This window comes from Gordionus sp. m RMFG-2023, chromosome 1 (genome assembly GCF_954871325.1).
Source record: "Gordionus sp. m RMFG-2023 chromosome 1, tfGorSpeb1-WG-v2, whole genome shotgun sequence".
NCBI classification, from domain to species: Eukaryota; Metazoa; Nematomorpha; class Gordioida; order Chordodea; family Parachordodidae; genus Gordionus; species Gordionus sp. m RMFG-2023.
The window spans coordinates 78,942,253-78,969,807 of record NC_088775.1 but is presented as its reverse complement, the minus strand read 5'-3'; the positions used below and the strand labels follow the sequence as shown (position 1 = coordinate 78,969,807).

The 27,555-nt window shown below is 25.9% G+C and overlaps 1 protein-coding gene and 1 long non-coding RNA gene across 3 annotated transcripts; one reads left to right on the top strand and one right to left on the bottom strand.

The window, feature by feature from the left end:
* Positions 1-3: 3 nt before the first annotated feature.
* Positions 4-26,732, bottom strand: LOC135931433 (uncharacterized). 2 transcript variants are annotated; one of them, XM_065468531.1, is made up of 5 exons: positions 11,835-11,948; positions 3,479-3,593; positions 1,566-1,765; positions 898-1,174; positions 4-564 (listed from the first exon to the last, which is right to left on the bottom strand). In XM_065468531.1, exons 1-5 carry the CDS (start codon positions 11,895-11,897, stop codon positions 314-316), a joined length of 906 nt encoding a protein of 301 aa, XP_065324603.1. In that variant the 5' UTR covers positions 11,898-11,948; the 3' UTR covers positions 4-313. The 2 variants fall into 2 exon arrangements, with proteins under 2 accessions (XP_065324603.1, XP_065324605.1); XM_065468533.1 differs by lacking the exon at positions 11,835-11,948 and adding an exon at positions 26,616-26,732 and having other exon boundaries at positions 5-564.
* LOC135922515 (uncharacterized) lies at positions 22,375-22,656 on the top strand. Its single transcript, XR_010570942.1, has 3 exons — positions 22,375-22,428; positions 22,471-22,587; positions 22,631-22,656. It is a non-coding gene; the product is annotated as an uncharacterized LOC135922515 (long non-coding RNA).
* Positions 26,733-27,555: the final 823 nt, after the last annotated feature.

The following is a 27,555-nucleotide window of genomic DNA, read 5'->3' as shown; positions in this document are numbered from 1 at the left end:
TAAAATGCTAGGTGTCATATTTGGCGAAAAAAATGCTTAAAATTTGTTATAAAAAAATATGAATTTATATAAAAAAAATTCAATAGATCACAAAAAAATTAAATGCTTTAAAAAAATGAGATTTCTTTCACTTTTTCATGTGTAAAATAAAAATTTGGATTTGTTATTGAATTGGGTATAAATTTAAAAAAAATTTTTTAATCAAGGGAAGTTTTGAGGATAATTTTACTTTTTTTAAAAAAAAGAGAAATTTAAAGTAACACGGCATCAAAAAAATTTTTATGTGTCATTTAAAACATGAGGAGAGATTATCCTAAGCATAAAATTCTTTATTAATTAGCGAATTTTTTATTGGAGGTGGGCCTCTTCCCCCTCTACTATAAGGGCTATTAGGACCTCCTGGTAGTGCATAGGTATTTGAAGTATGTGCATGGTGGTGAGATAATGCGCGTTTTGTTTCATCCAGCGCGTAACTCCCTTCATCTTTTTTCCTAAGCCGGTATATTATGAAGAGAATTAATAGGATAGCGCAGAGCAACGTTATACACACCCCACCAATCGCAGCTGTATATGATAACGATATTATTTAATATATTATGTTGAATATTTTTAAATCTGAGACGAGCAAGCCTGGCCTAATTTAAAAACAGTGTCTTAAAATCAATCTTATAAAGACCAGGGCTAGGCCAAAAAATTTTATACAAACTATTTACCAATGCCCTGATCTAATTTTACCTAAAAATTACAAATATTTTCTAATTTTCAAGATTTTTCCCAAACTGCAAGGCCTAAAAGAAATGAAAAGGTTTTTTAACAGTTTTGGTATGTATCTATAAATGGTTATCTCTGTGGGTCTCCTATTTAAATCAATACTAACATAATATAATATTTTTTTACTTGCTAAAATCTCGGGTCTGGAAAACAGGGTCTTTTTTATCATTAAGTCCTTTGTTCCGATCAAACTCCCTATTTCGTTGCTTATATTATCGTTGGAATAAATGTATTTCGTGATTTTCGGTATTAAAGGTGTATGCGTTTTGAATGAGTATGGCCTAAGGGTCGAAGTGTAATATGAGCTTTTATCGATTGCGCCGTTAAGGTAGGTCGCGTACAAAGTTGTTAATTTGGTCGCTTTTGTGGGAGGTTGAGTTTTGATGAGAGTCTTAAGATCGAGCTAAATTTTAACATATTTTTATTTAATATTAAAAATCAGGTAATAAAGGATAGAAATCAAATTTTAGGAAACTGATTCAATTTTTGAAACAAGCAATACATATCCAGTTAGTGGTTATCAACAAGACTCGAATTGATCCGTTAAGATTTTTTACGAGTTTTTCAGCCAGGCCTGTTAAAATTTTTAGCCTTCAGACCGCACATGATTTCTAAATAAGGACGATTTTATTTTTTAAATTTTATCAATATTAACTATTTATTAATTTTGAAAAAAATGAATTCAAAATTATGCTTTTCTTTTTCCGTGCTCTGGTAAATATGTGGGAACTTCTTTCATGTATAAAATAGAAATTGCTAATGATCATTACAAATCATGGAGAAAAAGTGTATACTTTTTTGGTAATCCGAACAGGGGAAATTGATTCGGATGTATATCTATATATAAATGTGTGAGAGAGTATAGAAGATTTCGCGGTTGTCGTTGTATTGATGCCCACGTAAGTTTGAGGAATGACTGTTATCTGCGTTGGTCTAGGTGAAGATGGCGATTTGATTGATGAGGGTACTTTGTACATTGAGTGGTCCTTATAGCCTATTTATTTTAATAAAGAGTACATTCTTTTTTATCATAAGGACGCGTATTTAGGGTTTTATTAGTTTAAAATTCAATAATAAAAATCAAAATTCCAATCCAGTTTTCGTACGAAAGAAAATCATTTAAAGGCAACAGACCGGAATTTATCTCCTTAAAATTCCATTGATAAAAAAATCTTACAATTTCTACATTAAGGAGCTGATTGATTATTATTTAATTTGTCTATAGAGGCAAGATTCTAAAAATCGGATTGAATCCGATTTCTAATGATGTATCAAGATATCCAAAATTTATCTTAAATATATATTCTAAGATAAATTTAATAGCTGCTACTACCTTTATGAGGTGAGAGCAACTAAAAGAATTTTCCAAACCAATAATGCAAATATTTTTTTACAAAAAAATTTATAAATCTATTTCAAATTATATTTTAAGCAATGGAGAGGTAACATCTATCAGATTGACGTTGACCTATTTAGAAAATTTAAAAAATCACTTTTTGTAAAATTCAGCTAAAAATGTTGAGGTGCGGGGTGGAGGTCTGCAATGGGTGGGGAGGTTTAGTCCGCCCGTCCATTATCCGAGCGGGCTACAATTGTAAATATTGGGAGGGTTAAAAAATATTTAAAATTGGCGATCGAATTAAGAGATTTACAAATGAATTTCTCTATTTTTTTCCAAAAAGCAAATAGAAGTCTTTAAATAAAATTATGTTCAAGAATCCAAACCGAAACCAATGTCAGAGGTTAGTAATACCGTTAGTTTAGGTTTGGAACCCTGTCTAATAAATAGTGAGCCCTGATATGTTATCTGTTTATATAAAATTAGATTTTTTACCAATCGAAAGGTATATAAATCGTAAAAAAAATTAATTATATTTAATTTTGTATAAAACTAAAGTAAACGTAACCTACAAACTCTATTCAAAATATTATTTTTTTTCCCACAAAGTGATGGCTAAAATGCTATTTTTTTGCGTTGTTTTTATAGCAAATAGATAAAACTTTTATTTGATTTTATGTCGGCTTCTTTTTATGATATTATAAAAATTAAAATCTATTCTTTATTAATAAAACATAAAAATAACATTTCTAATTCTATATTTTAACTCAATAATAAATACTCTTATATATACATCGTTCGATAATTTAAAAATAATTATAAAAATAAATCCTTGAAAATATAAGTCGAATTTAAAATGAAATTTAAAAAATATTTTCAAAAAAAAATTAATTAATAAAACTTTAAGGTATAAATATAAAAATTGTGAATGATATAAAATATAAGTACCGATAATTAATTATTAATGTAATAATTGAAATAGGCTTTTATAATATATATCGCATTGAAAAATATTAGAACCTTGAGCGAGTCTTTCCAAGTCCGACCTATATCATTAGATCGGATTCGGATTAAACATTTAGTTTTAATTTGATGAGGGCTGGAAATAGCCAGTCTCAAACAACGATTTTCTATGACTGGAACCCGTAAAAAAATATTTATATTCAATTTATTTTCCAAATGCTCGTTTCCTCGGGTTTTTTATTATTTTTCCAACTTTTCTTTAGCAAAAAAATATATATTAAGATTTCTCGGTAAGGGATACACTTTGAAAATAGGTTAGCTGCCTCCAATTAAATGTAAAAAAGAGCAATATATAACCTTATATTAGCAAAAGAAGAAAAAATGTTATCCATAAATTTTTTTCACCTGAGCCAATAGGTATGTGTCCTGATCCTTTGTCCGATATATCCTCATCGTCCACTATGCGTATCGAAGCAGGCGCGGGTGCATTTCCGCTTCCCTCAACGCGTTCTAGTAATTTCTAATAAAAAATTTTTAAAAAAGAATATTTATATTATAAAATAAACGGATTAGAGACATGATAATCTAAAATAATATTTTAAAAATATAATCGACCCGGATATTTAAAAAAATTAAAGTCTGCGCCCGTCTCGCTTCTCCGAGGTAAGGGGTTGGTACTAAAGGAACGGGTCATCTGTATATTTTGGGCTGTTTAAGTTAGCAGTTATTATCAAGTTAATGCTATAAAACAGACAATCATTTTAAATGGTTAACGAAAATAAATAAATTTATATAACCACCTATTATATCAAAAGAGTAAATAGAGGAGCTAAAAACAAAATTTTTATAAGAAATTATATAATTAAATACTATTTAAATAGCCACAAATGAAAATTTCTGGTGCCCTGACTAGACTTTTCAAAATATTTTTAAAAAACATTATTCCAACCCGATAACCAAAAACACATCGATACATTCTTATCCATCTGTTAAGTTATTATCCTTACATTTACTTGCATATCATTGTAATCATAAATTTTAAGTTAGAATTTATAAAAATTTTATAACAGTAATAAAAAAAGAGTTTTTTTTATAATTATGTATAATTTAAAATTAAGTAAAATGAAATCTATCGATAATTAATTAATTATCTTTTTTTATTTTTTGGTATCGTTCAAAGTAATATTGATATCAGCCGATATAGGCCAAAAAAGAATTATGCAATACTAGTACTTCTCTCTTATTGTTGAATAAAAAAAATGCGCTACGGTGTTGCATATTTCAAATCTTGGCAAAATTTTTTCAAAAATATTTTAATTCGTATTTAAAATTTTAAAAAAACTTGTTTTAATTGGTTAGAAGCGCGGCTTTGAACCCGCGAAATTTTTGTACAAATTCAGTTCGGGTTTAAATCGAGATCAAAATCTTACCCGATTCGGTTCCAATTAAGTTCGGTAAAAGTAAGGTACAATTCAGAAATGTCAATCAAATTTTAAAAATGTCATTCAAAGTTTTAAGATATCTAATTTTAAAATCTAAATTAAAAGCCTATTTAAAGAATATATTTTATAAAATATTTCATTCAAACTATACTAAAGTAAAATACTTATAATGTAACGTTTAAAATAATTATAATTCAATAATCTTTATTATATTTATTCATCAATATTAAAAATTTTATTCAACCGCACAATCAGAACATCCTTCACTAAATTTAAAATATATGAACCCAAAAGGAGCTTGAAAACGGCCGGTTTAGATTTACGAAAATTGCTCTCTTGAGCTTGACCAGGTTCACGATCCGGGTTAGGTTCGAAACCCTGGGTCAGAAAATAAAAGATAAATTTGAACCGTTAAATGTGTTTTAATTATGTTTATTATTACTAAAATGGTATAAACGTAGACACTAAATTATAAAGGTTTTTATTTAATTAGTTTGTCAAACTTGAAAAAACAAAAGCGTTTATATTTTATACCTAGTATTTTTAATTATAATATTTATTATGGATGGTATATTAATAAGATTAACCAGTAAGTATATCAAAATAATATATAATTAATATTTTATGTTTTACTATGTCTTTTACTTTACTTTTGTAGAAATAAATACATATATAGAAAAGAAAGACAGATGAAAAAAAAAGATTTTAAAAACATTAAATCGCATTATATAAAATAGTGTTTTTATTTCTTCTTTTATAAATATTTTGTATTTTTTTTTAAATCCAAACTCGCCTGATTTCGTCGTTTTATTTTTTTTATAGGGCTCTGAAATTTTGCGTCATACTTGGCCCAGGTATATGTAAATACCACCAGGATTTTAATAACAGCCTCTTTTTATCTATTCTAAATGCGATTTTTTAAAAAAAGCCATCTGATTAGAACCATAACCTGAAGAGGACCCCTTAGAGTATAATATATCAAAAACGTAGTAAATTCCATACGGGCTACCTTGATTTTAACATTTACATTTAGGAAAGGTAGAAAAACGGGGATAGAAGTGGTCAGAATTTTTTTAAAAAAAGGGTTGAGTTGGACCTATATATATACTAGTAGTGTTTAGCTTTAAAAATCGACCCAAACCGAGCGATTTAACAACACTAACTACTAGAATTGTGATTCATTTATTAAATGTATTTTAGTGTCTATACATAAGAGTGCGCTGTAATGCCATTCACGTCAATTAAATGAGATAAAATGCATTCATATAATGATAATGCAGACCATTAGAAGTAAACACCACAAAATGACGCTTCAGCTGACTCCTATTTATGAAACTCTTAATTAGAATCGACAATATAGTAGTGTGTATATATATACACATATATGTCGTACCTTAAAAAAATAAGACCGATATGGGCAATAGTTAAATTATATAATAATAAAAGACGAAAGAGTTTAATTAGAGACTTCTTCCAATTCGTTTCTAAATTTTTTTATAAAAGATTGATATATCTTAAACATCCATTTTATCAACAATGGCAATGTTATCTTTTTCTATCTCTTTAATACTTTTTTGAAAAAATATCGTTTTAATGGTTGTTCCCAGATTTTTTTTAAAATAAATTTAAAGTCATCATTTTTGCTACTTTAATATCGGCAATGTTATTTTTTCCTATCTCTTTAATACTTTTATTTAAAAAAACACATATCTAAGTTTAATCGTTTTTTAAAGGCTTTTTTATATAAAATCTCAAGTCTCAATATTAAAAAAGAATAGCCAAATTGTGAGAATTCATTTAGTGGCGCAATACCAATTTTTAATATAATTGAGATCAGAATCTGTTTTCTTCATTGTAGTAAAATAATACGTATTAGATCTAAGCATAAGTGACGTCATTTGGGTGGGGCGCAGTATCTCCAAACCTTTGGAGATCCCTTCCCCCAAAATAATTGTATAAATTTCTCATTTTTTTATGGTAAACTTTAGATAAAAAATTTCCTATTTTTTTAAAGACTTTTGAAAAATAAAATAGCGACGTCACGGCTGTGCATTGATAATATCATATTAAGTGAAAATAGTTACAATTAATCAGGTATCAAACCTTACTAATCCTATTCAAGTTGGGAGAAAATTTCTCTAAAATATTTGATGGTGGAAGGGGGAGGTGGCAAAGAAGCGAAACTAGATAGCTCCCCTTTTCTACCTAAATATTTTTTATAACTTGTTCTTCTCCATTATATTTCGTAAAAATAAGTTAAGAATTCAAGAACAAGAATAAGACTACAAAGCTTTAAATTTTGTGTTTGTTATTTTTAAACAAAGTTGGCAAAGGTAACAAATCTGAACGTACTTTAATATCCCAGATTAGAGGGGGAAAATCTCTTAGGCGATTAGACTTTGTTAAGTCTCTTTTTATGGCTAGAGATAGTATTAAAAAAAAAGATTAACAATTTGTAAATCACTTAAATAACCACTAATAAATAAATCACGCAAAGCATGGCATGAGTGAGTTTTTATTAATAATATTATTTTTTCTTTGTCATTTAAAGAATAATGTGTTCAAAAATCAGCTAGGAATGAGAATGACATTTTTTAAAAAAAATAAAAGTATAATAATCGGAAATGGTTTGTTTGTTAATATAAATATTGTAAAATGTAAGTGAATGAAATGTTTATGCGATAATTTGTTATTAGCTAATATAATATGTTAGTGTTATGTTAATCTGGTTTAAAGCGCCATTTGTATAATTTTTTGATATAAAATCGATAGTTTATAAGAGATGAATTATGAAACGAACTAGAAATTAAAGGAAAATATAAGGGCACTTGTAAACAAAGTTTGTTTAACCTCGTAATGTCCCCATTTTTTCCATAACTTATAACTAGTGTTGAATGGCTCGATTTGAGTCGATTTTTAAAAACGGCTAACTCAATATTTTAGCCTGAAATATATTGTTTAAGCCTCGAGTTTTCGCTAATAGATTTCCAAAACATTGTGCCATTTATAAGCAAAATATTCAGGCTTGCGTAATATTTTTTTGGGTAAAATATTGAGTTAGCCGTTTCTAAAAATCGGCTCAAATCGAGCCATTTAACAACACTACTTATAACAATAAAGATTCGGAAACTTTGAATTCTAATCATTTCAAGGCATAAGAGAACAAATGTATACATGAGATATGGGATAATAATTTTAATTGAAGGAATGGAATGGTATAAAATTATAATAATCATAAATATTTTTATAAGCTATTATTTAAATCTAATATATATTTTAAAAATTCTATGGTGTTCAATTCTTATAATTTAAAACCCATATGCTGAAAATATAAATAATATCATGATTTAAGGGTAAATAAAGGTAATATATATCCCATTTTCTATAACACATGGTGTTTCTATTACATTTTAAAATTCTATTATTATCATTAAGTTATAAAATTTATTAGGGGAAAATGATTTAAAAGTTCGAAATGAAATATAAATTAATTCGGTAAATGAGATATGAATGGAATATTAAAAAATAAATATTTATTTAACGTAATGTTAATCATATATCATAGAGGTTTGAATTGCAACATAATATGTAATGATAATGTATAATACAAGTGAGGTGAGTTTCAAATTTCAAAAATTATATTATAAATAATGAGAGGTTCAAAAAAATTTAAAATATTATATACCAAAACCTTCAATAAAAGTGTCCATTGTTATATTGGATAATCGGACAAAAATTTTTCTATGAATGTAAAAATTAGTAAAAAATGCATCAAAATTTTAATCATCATTATATATAAAATTATTGAGGGTACAAAGAAAATCGCATTTTAAAACAAACCCAACGGGCTGGTTTTAAGTCTATAAGTCCCAACTACCCAAAGGTTTTTAGACTAAAATGGTGTAGCCGCCTACCGGTTGCTTGAAGATAATTAAATTGTTTGGCTCTTTATAATTTCCTCAGTAAAAAAAATTTTTAATAAACAGCTCGCTAGTGATTTAAAAAATATTTTACTATCTTTAATGATAATTTAAGACGATGTATTAGTAGCCAGCGAGTATCGAAATAATAAGGAAGTAATATAGAACAAAGGCCTGTATGGGTCAAGCCTAAAAAAAAGAATATAAAAATTAAATGCTGGCCGGGTTTGAATTTCAATTTTCCAGTGAGCCTGAACTTTATTAAATTATTTTCTATTATATCAGAGACCTGTAAAAGATCATATTTTCAAGTCTGATTTGAATCAAGGTTGTCAGGTCAACATTTTTAAATTTCGGGAAAAATTTCAAATATATTTTTGGAAGAAATTTTAAAATTGTGAGAATTTTTTTTACCATTGACCTCCCACATAAATTCCTAAATTTTTATCATGTTTAACAAAGTCAGTATCGTTTTATAATATTTTTCCAAGTAGATAAAATTTTATTTAATATATAAAAAGTAAATACTAGACACGATAAAATTTAAGGCTTATCTTTTGTGTTCTCGTTCAATAGTAAGATTGTAAAATTTCTGGAAATATTTTGCTCATTTCAATAAAACAAGCTAGACATGTTTATTGACAAATTTTTGTTTTACTTTTATAAAATCCAATACTATTTCTCAAAATTGTGATTTTTAATAAATTAAAAAATTTAAAGCGGGAGATTTCAAATTGCAGGAGTTTTGTAGGAGGGAAATCTCTGCGTGTTGCGCTGATGGGATAGGGGAAACCTGACAACCCATGGTCTTAGTTCCGACTAATCCGATTTTTTTTACAACCCTTGCCCGGCTGAGACTTAATAATTTGAGAAAAATTTTATAAAGTTTATAGGATAAAAAATTTTTTTCCTCGAAATTATACTGTCTTATTTAAATATATTATTTTATATATTTTCGAATGGATATAATCTAATTCTATCTCTTGAGGGCCGAGTTTTGCAAAATCAGCAATGTGAATGCGCTCTCTTAATCAAAGCCAGATCTTCGAAAAATTAAATTAATTATAATTATGACTGCAAACGTTACTTTCCGAGTAAAATATCGAATAGATCGCAATCATCTTAAAATAGATGTCCGCTGTCTATTTTTAACATTCATTTTTACTACAATCGCTGCAAAAAATACTATTTTATACATTCAAAAAAAATCTTTAATTATTTTTTTAAGAATACCTTTTATAACTTATAAGTGTAGGTACATTATACATCAACATCATTAATTGTGTTATTATAATACTTAAAATAAAAACAAATCTAGAAAACAATTTATAATAGTTTTAAGAAAATATCCTAATTTTAAGTTTCTTTAATAAAAATTAAAAATATATTCCTATGATATTACTTGATAGATAATAACTAAAATAATATAGAAAAAAATAAAATAAAAATATTACTACAAATTATAAAAAATAAATAAAGAGTCATCAATCAGACAGACTATGTCCATCGTCCACATTAGCTATCGTATCGTATTCAAGTGTGCCATTATTATTTGTGGTAAATATAAATTTGATCCATTTTACTATTTTTGATCTTATTAATTTTAAGAAGTAAAACTTTGACATTTAAAGTCTCCCGAGTAGCGAAGATAAAAGATCGTGAGACCGATATTAAATAAAAAAAATGAGACCAAATTTAAATATTAAACGATTTTCTTATAAAATATGGCGAAATTTTACAAATAAAAAATATTTAATCGCAGATTTATTAAACATCCATGTTGTTTATTTTTTATTAAAAAAATTGAGAAATAACAAAATTTATAAATGACCCAGCCTGAGTTTATTTTTTTGCAATATTTTTACCTCCTCACCGGTTTGGTCGAGACTAGGTCTCTGAAATATATAAAGCATTAAATATAAATTCTGCGGGTCGAATTAATTGGGAGTATGCCATTCCTTTTACTCTCATCAACTTCAAAAATTCGTCCAATATTACTTTTATAGCCTTACCATCTCTCTGCAATAACTATTTTAAACTATCAGATACCTGTCAAAAAATAGCGGGTGAATTGGAAATTTTCCCTTTATTTGATGCGGATAAATCAGAAATATGCTTTATTTTATTACGAATAAATAAGAAATGTGCTAATATTCTGGATTAGAGGTGATTTGGATTCCGTTGCACATTATTTGTAAATCATGTTTTAAGATATCAATTTTATATCTCAAAAAAAAAATCTTTCAAGCAATATTTCCATCTAAACATTTGTGTCTATAATTTATAGTCTAAAATAAATTTGATCTCGATAAGGTGAAGGTGTTGCGTTGCCTTATATAATTTTGGATCTTTTTATTGCCCTATAAAACCCAGTGTTGTTAAACGCTACTTTTAAAAGTAGCGCGCTATCGCTACCGCTATCGTTTTCAAATGAGTAGCGCGCTATTAGCTACTTTGATTTTTTTTTACGTAACTTTATTTCCACAAATAAAATATTGATATAAAAACATGACTATAATTTGTTACATATATATATATAATTTATTTATTATTGCACTTTAATAATAATAACATTTCGGTACTGTCATCCCCAAGTCTAGAGCGACGATCAGAAATAAGCTTTGCCATACTAAATAATCGTTCAACACTAGCACTTGAGGGCAACGCAGTATTAAATTTAATAAACAAACTCTTTATATGAAAAAAATCATCAAAAATATTTAAATTAGTATTTTTAGATTTAAAAAAAGCATCTAGAGGTTCAATAATATTATTATTATTTATTTCAAAAAAATCGTCTATGGAAGGTTGCGGTTTCGATCTTGCTATAGTATCGTGGTTAGGCATGCCATTTTTTAACGTTACCATCAGCCTATCAAGTTGCCCTTTAGATTCAGTAAAATTAATGTATGGCCAATTTAACTTGAAACTAGGATGATCTTGGTCCGTGGAGAAAAAGTGTTTATCATCTTTATAAAAGAATCATTATCCACCAAGGATAATGGTTGAACTGTATCTATTATAAAGTTCATAATGACTTTGTCAGCATTTTTAGGATACACCAGGTGTTGATGAATCCAAATTGGTTAATTTTGTTTGTATTAAATTTGATTTGGAAGTGGGTTTATCTACTTCCATTACCCCAAAACTTTTGAGATATTTTTCAATCTCTTTATAATTTGAAGTGTGCACAGTCTAAAATTATAAAATACTTATAATAAAAATTATGTAGGAGATAAGTATACATAAAAATGATTGAAATAACTATTTTAAAATGTTTTAAATAATTTAGATAAAATTTATGAATATATAAGAAAAATGATTGGTTTTTGATTTTAATTTATTTTAAAAATTAAAGATTAGCCTACACATTGATATTAAATTTGTTTAATATATTACCTTTAAATGTTTTTTCAAATTAAAGCTGCTCGTATGATTTGAAGAGATAATTTTGCGGCACATCTTGCACCGAAACCGATATCCAGTATTAATTTTTTCTTCAAGGTTAAAGTATTTCTTGAATTTTGGGAAAGGATCATCTATATTTTGCTTATTTTCCAAAGAAATTTCAATATCTTCAACAATCTCACACATAACAATATTTATAATGCTTAATATAAAATGTAAAATGAAATATAAAATGAAATATAAAATAAGATAAAAGCAAGGACATACCAATAACGGAATTTCAAAAATATATAATTTAATGAATGCGCGAAATATAAATTAAATACAGATTGCTATTTAACAACTGTTTATATCTAATATATAACAATAATGTATATTTTTAAATATAAATTTAAATTTCAAAATTAAATTAAATAAAAGGATTATAATTTTAGATTTTATAAAAAATATATTTTAATAATTTTTAGATGTATTTATTATGTAAAATTGAAAGTAGCGAGCTACCGCTATCGCTATTTTTTTTAAGTAGCGCGCTAAAACCCTCACATAGCAAAGTTAAAATATTTTAGATCATAAATAAATATAAAAATATTTTAATGAAAAAATAATTTAGTATTTTATTAAGTAATATAAAAGATTATTTTTTTGAGATATAATGAAATTGATAATTTAAAATTCGTTCGTCGAGTATTATAATGTTCTATATCCATCTTTTTGTTATAGGATTTTTTTGATAAATAAATTCTTCAGTACTAAATTTTTATATATCCAAGATAAAAATGTTAAAATATATGAAAATAATCCTTTATTTGCATTCTTACATTGTGTGCATGGAATATTTTTTTTTCCAAATACCCTCCTAAAACTAAGTTAAATCTAATAATTTACTATTATAAAAAAATGGACATAGCCCATTATAATACTCGGCAGACGAAATATGCTCCAAATAATTTAAGCAAAGTTGATAGAAAGGGACAAATTTCTAATTCACCGCCAATTCCTTGAGGGGTTAGTTGCTAGTTATTAATAATCTTTTTATTTTTTAAATAATAATTTAGGAAATATATTTTATTAAGTAATTTATTCTAATATTATTTATGTATATATAATTCTCATTGTTAATTTCACAGACAATTAATAAGACAAGCTTATGTTTGTTCATTTTAAAGTTCAAGAATGGAGTTTGTTAACTTGCTACTGCTCATTAGATTTTGAAAAAAATTAATTCTGTTCCTTAATTTTCATTTATCAGAGAAAATAATTTTAAAGCTAACATCAAATAAAATCATTTTTTATTTTTAAAGTTTCATTACAGTTTTCCCTTTTTTGTGTGAGTATTCGAATAATATTAGTATTGGAGGGGTGGGGAATAGACCTCCAAAATCATTCGTATTCAATTAGTAAATTTTGAATCATTTTTGTGCGAATCGAATAATAGTACTATTCTAATATAAATAATTCGATTTTAGACCCTTCATGAGAAGTGGGACTCGAGCCCCTTGAAAATTTTAAAAGATCATTTTTAAAAACAATAACCTTATCACCCTGAGCTTGTAAAAGGACGGTGACGCCAATATTAGAATATCATTTGTTCTTCTGAATGCATAATCCTAACAACATTTATAAAATTTGTCTTAATTTGACTTTAGGACATTTTAAACAAGAAGACAAACTGTCACAATTTTAAAAATAATCTGTATGCCAGAAAAGAAAAATATTTAATTAAAGTGGGCCTTAATATTTTTAAAGCGAATTTAATATATTCACTAAAAAATTTAACGAATAAATAAAATTATACTTCATATACGAAGTTGTTATTACTATTAGTATTAGATAGTCCTGGGTGAGAATATGCTTAAAAAAAGCTTAGAATATTCTAAATTACAAAAAATTTAATAAAACGTAATAGCTAGAGATGTCTGAAATAAATTTACCTTGTAAGCATAACATTTTAAAAAACGTTCAATAGGAATTTAAATAGGCCACGTGATTATAACAGAAATTTGTTTAGTTTAGATTAACATCAATCCTAATATATTATAATATTAATTAAACATTTTTTACTGAATGAAAAATTGTAAATATATGTTAGCATCAATGTGTTTTTTCCGGCAATGTGTTATTTTTTTAACCAATCAATTTTTGAATGCGTTTTATTTTTATATTTAAGGGTCTATTTATGGAAATGTATTCCAGCATGTTTAGAATACCTACAAATAATTTTAGGGTTAACCTTTGGGCCATTTATAATTTATATAGAAAATTTATGGAAAAACGAATATAAATTATTTTAAGTTCAAAAGTTCATGGATAAATTGTCGAAAATTCATAGGATAGATATTCCAAACATGAGAGAATACATTTCCAGTAAAATCAGATTTTTAAATTTAAAAAGCGTTCAAAAAATTTAGAATTGAAAAAACAACACATTGCCGAAAAAAACACCATTGACGCTTACATGGGTATATATACTTGTCAGACAGAGAGGCAAAAAAAATCCCATTGTAATATTTTAATATTATTTTTTGTCAAATTAATTCACTTTATAAATTGTTTTATTTATGCAGTAATTTAAAGAGAATAAGATAATAGAAATTGTATGATTTATTTATGAATATTATTATAGAAAAAATTTGTTACTAAATAACTTATATTATCTTATAAGTTTATAATAATGAATTACATTAACAATTCGGGGGGAGAGTGGGGGAGGGGAATTAATTTGGTATTCAATCCACGAGATAAATAAGTATAATGTAATGTATGTAAACGTCATCGGATATTATTATAAATAATAGTCCACCCTATTTTCCTTATCCATTAAAATATCGATTTTCATCATAAAATCTCACTTTCGCAAACGCGAATAAAAAAAAATAATTGTAAATAGGTACTAAATGAAAGATAATAATGAATAAGAAGGGGGGGGGGGAGAAAAAAATTGAAAAGAAATTAACAAAATGTTATTTGATAATGCATGAACGCTAATAATTTAAGCTTTTTATTTTGATCAAAAACAAGTAGCATGGTCTGGAAGATTTGAAAAAAAATTTTTAAAAAATAATAAACATTTCTGACAAATTTTCAAGAATATGGGTTAATTAACAAAAAATATAATTAATCGATAACGTATTTTTTCCTTTCGATCAAGTGAAAATTTTTCAGACTGGTCACCATTTAGAGCTAGCCATAATAAACGAGGTATGTGTTCGTGATTAGATTTGAATAACACAATAAATGTGAGTATCAAAGGGGAACTTGTGCAAAAGGTTATTTTTATGATTTAGGATGTAGAATAGAATTGGCACTGCCGGATTAAGATTTTAGCCAAAATAATATTATGTAAGCCTCGAGATTTGACAAAAAGAGATCCAAATCTTTCTGCCATCGGTGAACAAAATTTCCAGAATCAAATAAAATTTAAAAAATCCTGATTGAGCTGTTTTTAAAAATCGGGCCGTTTAACAACACTAATTAGAACCCCACGCGAACCATGATGGAAGTTAGTCAGAAAAAAAGTTTAATTTTTTTCTGGGATTGGGTGAGACATTTTGATTTTTTATAAGGTAAGTCAGAAGTTGCATTAAATTGATATTATGTGTTACTTCATATGTTATACTAACACCAGAGACCGCTAGAGCCCGGCCAAGAAATCCAGCCCGAAAACGTAATAAATTTTAATTACATCAAATAATTCGTTAGAAAATCTTATAATGTTCATTTGCTGCTCATATTCTCTCTCTTTAAAGCAGTTTTGCAAAAAATATAATCATTTAAACAAAAAAAAATTTTAATTTCGGGCCGTATAGGAAAAATAATCAAAAATTAAAATTCGAGATGACCGGAAAAATAATCAAAAAATAAAAATCCAGGCCAGATTTAAAAAAAAAACTTCTTAAATCGAGGCCGGGCCTAAATTTTTGGATTCCATAGACTAGTAACGTCAACTTAATTTAAACCACGCTCAAGAACATTTCACGCGATTACATCATTTCGCACAGTATTTCTCAATTATACCTATTATTGACTACGTAAACGAAAAATTTAGCATTATTGAGTTAGCCGTTTTTAAAAATCGGCTCAAATCGAGTAGTTTGACAACACTACCGCAGACCACTGATGAATATTTACAAAAAATAAATTAAATACAGATGATGCCAAAATTTGTAATTAAAAAAATATATTATAATGGAAATTTGTTATTTAAAATTATATTTTAAAAAAACCATTTCCTCTTTATAATTAAAATATTTAATTTTTTGCTAACCGTAAAATAATACGCGAATTATTTTTTATATAATTTTTGTAATATCGTCAGATATATATTAGATATTATACCCCTATAAATAAAATTAAAACAAATTTTTTAATTACTATCATAATCCATTTTTAGTCACAATTTTTTTTAGCTTTATTACATTGCTTTTAATAAAGATTGGGCTTAGGTCCATTAGTTGATCTATTAAATCAAAAAATACAAGTGACCTTGTAATCAAATTTAAAATGGCTCTAGAGGTATGTACGAATAACTCCTAGCACCCACTCTAACCGAAGGCGTCATATACTATTCAGTTTGTGAAATGGGGGGGGGGGGGGGGGGGGATAGGGGCTCAAAATAAAATTAGCAAAAAAAATGATATTCAAAATATTAGAAAAAAACAAAAATGTGCCGATACCATATATACCATAATTTTTTTTACCGATAACACTTATTGATAATAAGACAATCTATTCGTGTAAATAAATATATGTTTGCAGAGTTTTAGATAAAGTCTTTAAAGTTTCCCAAAATTTTGAGCAAAGAACTTTAAAGACCATAAAATTTAAGGTATTTTTAAAGATAAAACTTTTTTTTTCATGAAGACTTTTTAAAAATTTTTTTACAAAAAAGATTTGGGAATATTTATTAAAATTTGATTAAAAATCTAAGGAAAATCTTCTTTTAAAAAAATTAACCCTAAATTAAATTAAATTATTTCTTTTTTTCAATCGTTATCTTTTTATTAATGATTTATAAATATAAAATTTAGCTTAAATACGTCAATTAGCGAATATCTTTTCGTATAAGGAATTAATAAGAGTTTTAACTTTTTATGATATAAAGTATTGGATTTGGTATACGTAGAAAAAAAGGTTAAGATAATTCAAACCAATAAAAATTTATCTAGAAAATTTTGGAGAAATCTTCAGGCTATTCGGGGGCTATGGTCCACTACCTCTAACCATATGACCCAGGATCTTATTATTGAAGCAGAATTTGACCAATCATAATATTTTAAAAATGATAACATTTATTTTGTATAAAAAATATATAGATTTAATGTATTATATTGGCCTGGGTTAACTACTTAAATTGGAATTTTAATCAAAAATTCTAAATAAGCTAAATGTCTGCCAAATATATAAAAAAATATATATTAATATCCTAGTCCCTTGTTTCAGAAAAATTAATCAATCTAATAAGGAATTTGAACAGGGATGATACAATACAAATACAAAAAACTATCTCCCATTTGTTTGTTTTTTTAAAATAAAGAGCCGATTTTGAATATCCTAAAGAGCTAATTTGAGTCAATATAATATTTAGAATATGATTTCTTTAAAATTTTTAGTTATTGAGTATAATAGCATAAAACAAAATTATCAAACTCGCTCCTCTATCTATATAATATGAATAAACAACCCCGTAAATGAAAAAATAATTTTTGCATAATATACAAAATAGAAAATCATACTGATATTTTCTTTACAAATTTTTTAAATATATATATCATAATAGATAAAGATGCATTAAATGCAAATTACGTGAAGTGAATAAATTTATTCATCGTACATTTAAGTTTGTATTAAATTTTCCTTGTGGCAATTCTGGCCATTATAATAAAAAAAAAATAGTGAAGTCAATAATTTTTAGGTTGAACAAAGAATCAAAAGATTATTCTCTTTCCCTAAGTGATAATCGAGTGATTAATTAGCGTCATCATTGAAACATTTTATAAGCCCGACTTTTTTCAGAACCGACTTTAAATTCACACCGTATCCGAGTACTGGATCAGGCGTCTTAACGCTGCCTTTATTGTAAGTGCGATTTTCTCAAGTGACGCGAAATTAATTGCTAGCTGAATCGTCACAACTTTTGAAATATAGGCAAACAGCTGTTGCGATTTCAACATTTCGCTCCATATTAATAAATCGTTGGCCTAGATTTGCAATGCCCAACTTGACAGTTAAGAGTGGATTTTAATTGATTAATTTCCATTATATATATATAAACTAGATTTAAAATTATTAATTTCTGGCCACGTTAACGCACTGTCAATTTTGGGCTGATTTCGTAATTTTTGCTATATTATGCGCTATCTATGATATTACTATATTTAATAGTCACCCGCTGTGCACCTTTTTTAAATTTTATAAATGATAATTAAAATATGTATGGGAAAAAATTATCATTTAAATATTGGCACAATTTTTTATTTCTATCAGTCAATATTATATTATATAATTTGATGATTTATAGTAGTTACCTCCGTTTATTTTCCTTTTAATTAATAAATTCTCATAAATACAATTAAAATGGAGCAGCTTGAACAAAAAAATAATTAACAAAGTGTTTATTTTACTCCACTTGCATGTTGATTTTATCAAATAAAATTCTCACCTATAATTTGGAAATCTAATATATATAATCTCCACATAACACGATCGTTTTCGTATCTCCCTAATGAATTTTAAATTTAAGGAGACTATATAGTGTAATGTTAATTTTTTGCTCTCTGCGAGAACCGAACTAGAGCCTCCCGTTTCAAAGGCATATGCTTTACCGCATGCACCAACTTGAATATAAATAAATTTAAAATATTAATTTATATATATTAAAGTTTCACGCATGCACCAATTTGAACATAATTAAATTTAAAATATTAATTATATAGATGTTGAAGGGTAATTATTTAGTTTGTGTGTATGATATTAAATATACTTTATCAATAAATTTTATATAAATATTAAAATTTAAGAGTAAAAGAGGTAAAATTGTTGCAATGTATACTGTGAGCATGTATTAGAAAATATCAAAATTTAAAAATTTGATGGAAATCATATTGGATAAAATTTAAAATAGAGGTGCTTTAAGATAAGATTTTTGAATTTTGGGTTATAGATTGGTCTGAATTTTTTTTTGCAGACATAAGGCCTGATCAACCAAGGCCCATGCATCTTTCATATTCTGATTGTATTTTTAAATGCATTGTGACTTTTTATATATTATTTCACTCCTCTACTATCAAAATTATTATGGTCTTTTGCGGGTTTAAGAAAACCAAGTGCGAGGACCTGGCTTGGGAATTTTTTTAATATTAGGCGTAGGTGTAATATTTAACACAGAATATTTATATGGCCCTCAGGTAAAATCTAATTTAAATATATTTTTATTCAAAAAAATAGTATTCACTCTTAGTCTTAATGGGTTGGCCTTGGTTGGGGTGAGCTGGGTTAAAATAGACTAAAAAATAGATAAGGTTTTTAGAGATTAACCTATCTCCAGGCTTGAGAAAATTTTTAAAATTATTATGGGTTGGGTTGGGCTTGGGAAATATTTTTATAAATTATATTGGGCTGGGCTGGGGGAAAATTTTTCAAAATTATTATGAGCTTGGACGCTTGAGAATTTCTTTATTATTAATTATAGGTCAGACATTGGCCCAAAACAAATTTTTTTGCAGGCCTGGGCTTGACCTGATCAAAAAACTAAGGCCCATGAAAATCTGAATTTTGATTGTATTTTTAAATTCATTATGATTATTTAAATATTTTATTTCAGTTCTAAACTACCAAAATTATTATGATTTGGACTTGGAAGAATTTTTCATAATTAATATGGCTTTGGACTTTGCCTGGGATTTTTTTTAATAGTAAATATTAGGTATAAGTAATCAGTAATATTTAACAAATAATATTGGTATTATCAAGTAAATGCTTTAAATTTATTTTTACTCAAACCATAGCACTTAGTTTTAATGGATTAAACCTGGCCTGAAGGGATGAGGGGGTAAGAAGAATAAAAATTGGGTATTATATTCAAATAACAGGTAACATGCATAAAAGAAGAAAATTTTCATTACCCGTCATTTTTGACGGACTATCTACTAGTAGTATTATAAATTACCTCTCAATTTTTTTACTTATATTAATCTACAAGTTTTTCATATATTTGAATCTAAACTTTAAAACCGTTTTTCCCATTTACTAAAGTTATACCTAATTATGGCCTGCTTTTGTAAATTACGCAGCAATTAATACTTAGTATTTCTAAAAGTTTTTCGTAAGAATAGTGTTGTTAGATTTCTGAAAACGATTATCAATATTTTATGCAGAAGAACATTATGCAAGTCTGAATATTTTGGTCATATATGGCACACAGATTGGACATCTATTAACGAAATCTCGAGGTTTAGGCAATTTTTTTAGCTAAAATATTGAGTTAGCTATTTTTTAAAATCGGCTCAAATCTAATTTAGCCTTTTAACATCACTACATAGGAACCATCATTTTTTAAAACGTTCGACTGTGTTTATATGCACCTTATTTTTATTGGTTAGTAAAAATCAATAATTCTTTGATTTTAAGTGTTTAAATATCAAATGACCAAATTTTTTTTTAGTTCGAAGGCTAAATATCGAATTCATTAATTGATTGATCTTGATGGATTATTTAAAAAAGGTATAATAATATGCCACTCGAAAATAAATATTATAATTATTTATTAGATTGTAGATAAATTTGTGCATGGTAATGATAATGGTATGTATGATGGATAAAAGAGAGTGCAATGTTATACATCTGGAAAACAGGTGTAATGAATATTTTAAATGAAAATGTGAATTATAAACTTTATTGCCTTATTTTCAAAATTAAAAATGATTTTTTTAAAAAATAAATATCCTTACATCGAAACGGATCAGCATTGATATTTATGGGATCTGTAAAAAACGGGAAACATTACAATTTATGGTTGCTGTAAATAATTTCAAAAAAAAATAAGAATTAGTTCGTGTAGTCGTTCCTTGGCTAATATTTGCGTTCAAAATTTATTTGCCACAAAAGGAAGCATTTATATTTTAAAAAATACATTTAATATTTAACATAAATAAATGGATATTATAATCACCATGTTGGCCCGTATTTATATTTTTTTTGTAAAATATTATGTAATACTCAATGATGTATATATATAATAGAAACCTGCAGGCCTGGTCCGTGCCATATTTTTAATATACCCGGGCCAGGCCTAAAAAAAATTATTTTTAAAATACCCGGGCCCGGCCTAAAATTTTTGTTTAAAAAAATACCAGCGTATATTTTAAAACGCCATTATTAGCTATAAAAATTTTAAATGTAATATTAAAAAATCCGGGCCGGGCCTAAAAATAAAAAACCTGGGCAGAAAAATTTTTCTAAAAATATCTATTATTAATTTTTTTTTAAATTCTAAAAAAATTAAAATATATATGTTATTGATTTGATAATGATAATTTATCTTTTATCAATCCCATCTTTTAATACTATTGGTTGACAATAAGTTAAATATGTAATTTTTGGTAACAGGAGAAACCCTCGAAAATAAACCCCCTCTCCCCCTAAAAATATCAAATAAAAATAGTATTTTCATCGAAAATTGAAGAGTGATGGGTAATTATTAAGGATGCTATATTATAATAATATATGGGGGTTGACATTGAGTAAAGTAAGATGGAGGGTAAAGGATGATGTAAATGTGATCTTTATCACAGCTGTTTACTTTAAGAAAACGCAAAATACTTACGATAATATATTCGTAAAAATAATGTCAAATGTCAGCGTAATCAGATGATGCTTTTACAATTTGTATCAAGGTACCAAAAGTTCAGAATGTAGGCCTGGAAAGCCAATACAGAACCTATGAAACTCTAAGCTTTTTTATGTCATGATAGATGGCTTAGCTTTTGTTCCCTTATGTGATATGAATGACATTTCTGATATCGATTACTCCGAACAATGGTAAGGTTAATTATTTACAATGATTGTATCATTTTAAAAGGTAAGGGGGATGGGGTATTTTTTACTAGCTTAAATTATATTCACGAGAACAGGAAAATCTCCAAGTCCTCCCTGGGTTAACCCTTCACTACAAAGGTGGGGTAAATAATACCCCACGGCTTTTATAATCTTGGTAATAAAAAAACCTGAAGATATTTTGACCTAGTTTTTATAGTAGTTTAATATTTTCTTATAAAGAATATATCTACCAAATTTCAAGATAACTGATTTGATATTTTTTAAAATATTTGCAATTTGTTGAGCTTGGGGTAGTATAGGTCCCACCTTTGTACTTAAGTAATTTTTTTTTTCACAATTTTTTTTTATTGATAAATATTATTGTATATTACAAACTAATATATAAAATTGAAAAAAAAAATTTTATTTGTAAATTTTTCATTATTATATTGTTACTCAAAATTTTAAAATTTTATACTATTTTTTTTCTTGTGGAGCAAAATACTATAAAATTAGCATATGGAAAATTTAATATCATCAAGTTCTGGAAGTATTTTCTATTTAATATTTGATATTTATAAAATTTATATAGGTGAAGTAGATTTTGAGTCAGATGATGATTATTTGTATAACAGCAATCACAACTTGGAGACAGAGGAGGACAATATAGATAGTGATGTGTGTGAAGATAGCTATAAATATTGTTAAAGTAAAATATGCTAGTCTTTAATAAATTATATAAAAATATCAAGGTAAAGATGGAAAAACTAAATGGAATGCCCTACACAAAAAAGGACAAGATCCCATAATATAATATCATGTTTGCCAGGGGTTAAATCTCATGCAAAAAATGCAAAATCACCATTAGAAAGCCTCAAATTATTCATTTCACCTAATATTACATATTTAGTTTTAAAATATACAAATCAAAAGATTGAGTCCATTGAAAAAGATGACTCTGTTTATCATGCCAAAATGGATGAAAATGAATTGAATGCCTTAGTTGGTTTGCTAATGATAGCCGGAGTTTATAAATCCAGTCATCAAAATATAAGTGATTTATGGAATAAGGATGGATTTGGTGTTGATATATTTAGATATACTATGAATATAAATAGATTCCAATTTCTATTGAAAGTACTTAGATTTGATGATATGAATACAAGAAATACAAGGAAAGCACTTGATAAAGCCACACATATTAGAGAAATTTTTGATATTTTTAATGATAAATTCTTATTCTGTTGAACAATATGTTACTATTGATGAAATGCTTCCTGCATTCAAAGGAAAATGTCCATTTAGGCAATATATGCCAAATAAACCATCAAAATATGGTCTGAAAATATATGCTCTAGTTGATTCTAAAACTTTTTATACATTAAAAACAGAATTATATACTGGCAATCAGCCAGAAGGGCCATATAAATTGTCAAACAAGCCATTTGATGTAGTTGAAAGACTAATTCAACCAATTTCAAAAAGTAATAGAAATATTACAATGGACAATTGGTTTACTAGCTAGCTAATTATTTATTATCTTCACATTCCCTAACAATAGTAGGGACTATTAAAAAAATAAAAAGCAGTTACCTGCATTATTTTTTAATAAAAAAAGAGGAATATATTCAAGTTTATTTGGATTCAAAGAAAATACTACTATTGTTTCATATATACCAAAAAGGTATAAGAATGTAGTGTTGCTTTCAACACTACATTATGATAATAAAATTGATGTAACAACTGGTAAATTGTTAAAACCAGAAATTATAACTTTTTATAATTTAACCAAAGCAGGAGTTGATGTAGTGGATCAACTTTGCTCAATATATTCCATAACTTGGAGATCAAATAGATGGCCACTTACCATTTTTTATACTATGATAAATATTTCAATAATAAATGCCCTAATAGTTTATAAAGCCAATAATTTGTTGACTATAAAAAGGTCTAAATTTATAAAATTATTAGCTATGGAACTGATAACTCCATTTATGACCAGTAGATGCGAGAACCCTCGTATATGTAGACTATTACGTAACAACATAGGGGACATTCTCAACATAATTGATGAAAAACATATTCCAATAAATAAAAAGGAAAGATGTTATGAGTGTCCAAGGGTGAAAGATAAAAAAACAACATTAATTTGCTTAAGTTGTTCAAAATTTATTTGTAAAGATCATATGCATACAATTTACCGCGAATGTTATCTCAAAATTTTACATGATATTTGATGATTAATATTTTTTTTGATATATGATATATTTTTATAAAATTTATGTAATTATCATTATTCAACATTGATTTAATAAAATATTTAATAAAATTTGCATTTTTTGAATTTTATTTAGTGATAATACCATAATTAAAGGAAGTACTCAAAAAGAAAATTTTATTTCAGTAACTTTAGGAAAATTTGTCTAACTTTTTTTTGGAAGTAAATATTAATCTAAGATTTTGTATTTATTATCTCCAATATTTTTTAAATATATACTCAAAATTTTAGATTTCAATTTTTAATGTTCTGAGATATAGCTAATCAAAATTTGGGGTAAAATAGACCCCACCTTTGTAGTTAAGGGAGTTTTTCCCACCTTTGTAGTGAAGGGTTAAGGGCCATTTATTGGCTCCATGAAATATTAAAATATTTTAATCTAATCTATTTTCATATTTTATTTTAAAGAATTAAAACTGAAATAAAAATTGTAATTAGGCCCAGGCAAAGTTAATATATCAATCGAGTCCGAACTATCAGATATATCACTCTATAAATATATAATTTATATGCATAATAGAATATAAATCATATTAGAGCAAGATTGACATTAGTCAGAAAGAAAAGTGTGTTGAAAAATATTTTAAGGAAACAGCTTAGTAAGAAAATGTAATCTTTTATAAAAAAAATCGCTTTTTTTAAATAAAAAATTTTACTTTTTTTAAATTAATGTCAAATAAAATGAATAAGTATATTTTAATTCTTTTAGAATAAAAGGATACTTGTTCACCAAGTTTTATCAAAAAAAATGAATTTTATTCAAATAACGTGTTCATTTTAATGCTACACTACGATTTAGGTGTTTCCAAAATTTTTGGCATATTGAGCATGCTTATGTCTCTCCCTAATGATAACAATAGTAATTTAAATTCTTATCAAAATTAGTGGTCAAACTTAAATAATATCGAAATAATATCATTTTTATATTTATTTGTAAAATAATAATTTAAAATATAGTTTTTGATTTTGCTAAAGATAATCTAAATGATGGTAAAGAAAAACCATAGTGGTATACAACTGATTATTTATCTAACTTCTAATAGCTATCAAAGCCCTTAAAAACAATTTTGCTTTGTTTTTCAAATTATATCAATTAATAAGTTGAAAAATCATTATTAAGATAAGAAAATTGGCCTGTGAATATTTTTATGCTTTTTTATTCGAGCCTACAATATTTATAGCCCATACAAGTTGCCCACTGGTCTAAAATGTTTTAGCTGCCCATTAATTATTTTTTATGATGAAAAAATCTTAAATTGACACTTTTCAAGACATAAAAAGGAATTCAAATCTGACAATAAAATATATTAACAAAGCCAAAAATCTTTTTGGAAATTTCTAATACATTTAATGTATCATCCTACATGTATTAATGATGTTGATATTTTTAATTTTCTCGAAGAATTTATCCTGCAAAAAATAACAAAATTATAAAAATCTAAGCCAGATTGTGTTAAAAAATAAAAATTTCAAAATATTTTTGGACTGGTTTATAAATTTGACCTTTATGAGCAGGAATTTCTACTCTAGGAGGGAGCAGAAGGAAGATTGTATTTGAAATCAAAGGAGGGTAGGTTATAGTGTTGTTAAACAGCTTATTTTGAGTCAATTTTTTAAAATGTCTAACTCAATATTTTAGCCAGAAAAATATTGTCTAAGCCTCGAGATTTCGTTAATAGATGTTAAAACCTTTGTGCCACCTATGAGCAAAATCTTAAGGCTTCATAATATTTTTCCTAATAAAATATTGAGTTAACCTTTTTTAAAAATCGACTCAAAATGAGCCATTTAAGAACACTAGTAGGTTATGATGACTACCATCATTTAAATAATATTGGAAGAGGAGGAAGGGAGGGTATTTTTAATTTAGATTTTCATTTTTTGATAATTTTACTTTGGTAGACATGAGGATTAGCGATAGGGAGGGATGATAATATTTAAAAGGGGGTAGGGGTCAAAATTTTAAGTAATTGTTATTAGTTTAGGAGGGTGTGGAAGTCCTTTCTGATAATTTTTATTAAAAAATCAAATCAAAAAATATTAAATATAAAATTCAGATAACCTTTTTCAAATTACGAAAAAAACACTACATTTATTTGATATAAAATTTTGAAGATATTTAATAAATTCTCTTAAAACAATTAACAAAAGGTTTTAAATAATACCAAAATAAATAAAAATGACATTGAATTTGATCTCAAATCTTTATCCTTCCTATTTTATTTAATATAAAATATAAAGTGTTTAGATAATTATCAACAATAAAAAAAATGCACATTTTTTACATTACAATAAAGAAAAAAATAATGTTTTTATTATAGATTAAAGTTAAGAAATTTCAAAATTATATTGAATTATAATCTAAATAAAATAATTATTTAATAACATTCAAAGATGAGAATATAGAATGAATATAAATTATAATTCAAATATGTTATAAAATTAATATATATATAAACCTGTGCAAGGATTGCAGAAATATTTATCAAGAATAGAATATTATAAAGGTGCATGGCATCTTTGATTCATAGTTGAATATAAATTCATTGGGCGTTACAAACTCAAAACAATGCTCAAATGCCTTTTTACTTCACTAGGAAATAGGTGTTGCAAAGTTATTATAAAATATAATATGTACAAAAACTATATTTGTAGGTATTAATTTATATATTCTAAAATGTTTTGATAGAATATGTTTAAAAATAATTTTATTGAACATTTGTTACAATTTTATTTCTTGATATAGCAGGGAAATTATGTCATAAATAGCCATGTTTCAAGACTGGCTACCATTTAACTTTTTATCTAGTGCACCATTTAATCTCACAATTGGTAAAAATGTGCATATTTATGATATATACCTTAGCTAATGTATTTATTGATTAGCAATCCAAAAAAAATATATCTTAAATAAAGAGTTTTTTGTACCTCCTTCTAGAAAAATCATGCTATACATTTTTTTTATTTGGTAGAAAAATTACTAACTTATGGTTCTGTAAATATTTCTATGTTTATTGACAAAAATCGAACGCGTTCAAGTTCAGTTTCAAAAGAAGGAACGAGTTCGCGTTCGCTCAAAATTTTATAAATTTTTATAATAAATTAATTTTAATATAAAAAAATGCCATATATTTTCTAAAAGCCATGTTTAAAATTATAGTTTAAACGTCAATAAAAAATTATTTTTATTTATTAAAAAAAATTTCTTATTATTTTTTTAATATATAAAACTTTTATATATCATATAAAATTTAATTATTTATAAAATAGATAAATTCATAATACTTTAAAGAGGGTTTAACTATTTAAATATGAAAATCTTGATAACAACTTTACAATATAGCAAAATTTCAAATAATCACACTAAATTAAATAAATTAGAAAAAATATTAAATATTT

Excerpts from the sequence above, each read along its gene's own strand:
- LOC135931433 (XM_065468531.1), bottom strand. The coding sequence starts at position 11,897 with ATGTGCCGCAAAATTATCTCTTCAAATCATACGAGCAGCTTTAATTTG. Across the intron at positions 1,175-1,565 it reads CTGTTCGGATTACCAAAAAA|CTCGATCTTAAGACTCTCAT; the intron begins GTATACACTTTT and ends GTTAAAATTTAG. Across the intron at positions 565-897 it reads CAGACCCGAGATTTTAGCAA|CTGCGATTGGTGGGGTGTGT; the intron begins GTAAAAAAATAT and ends TATCATATACAG.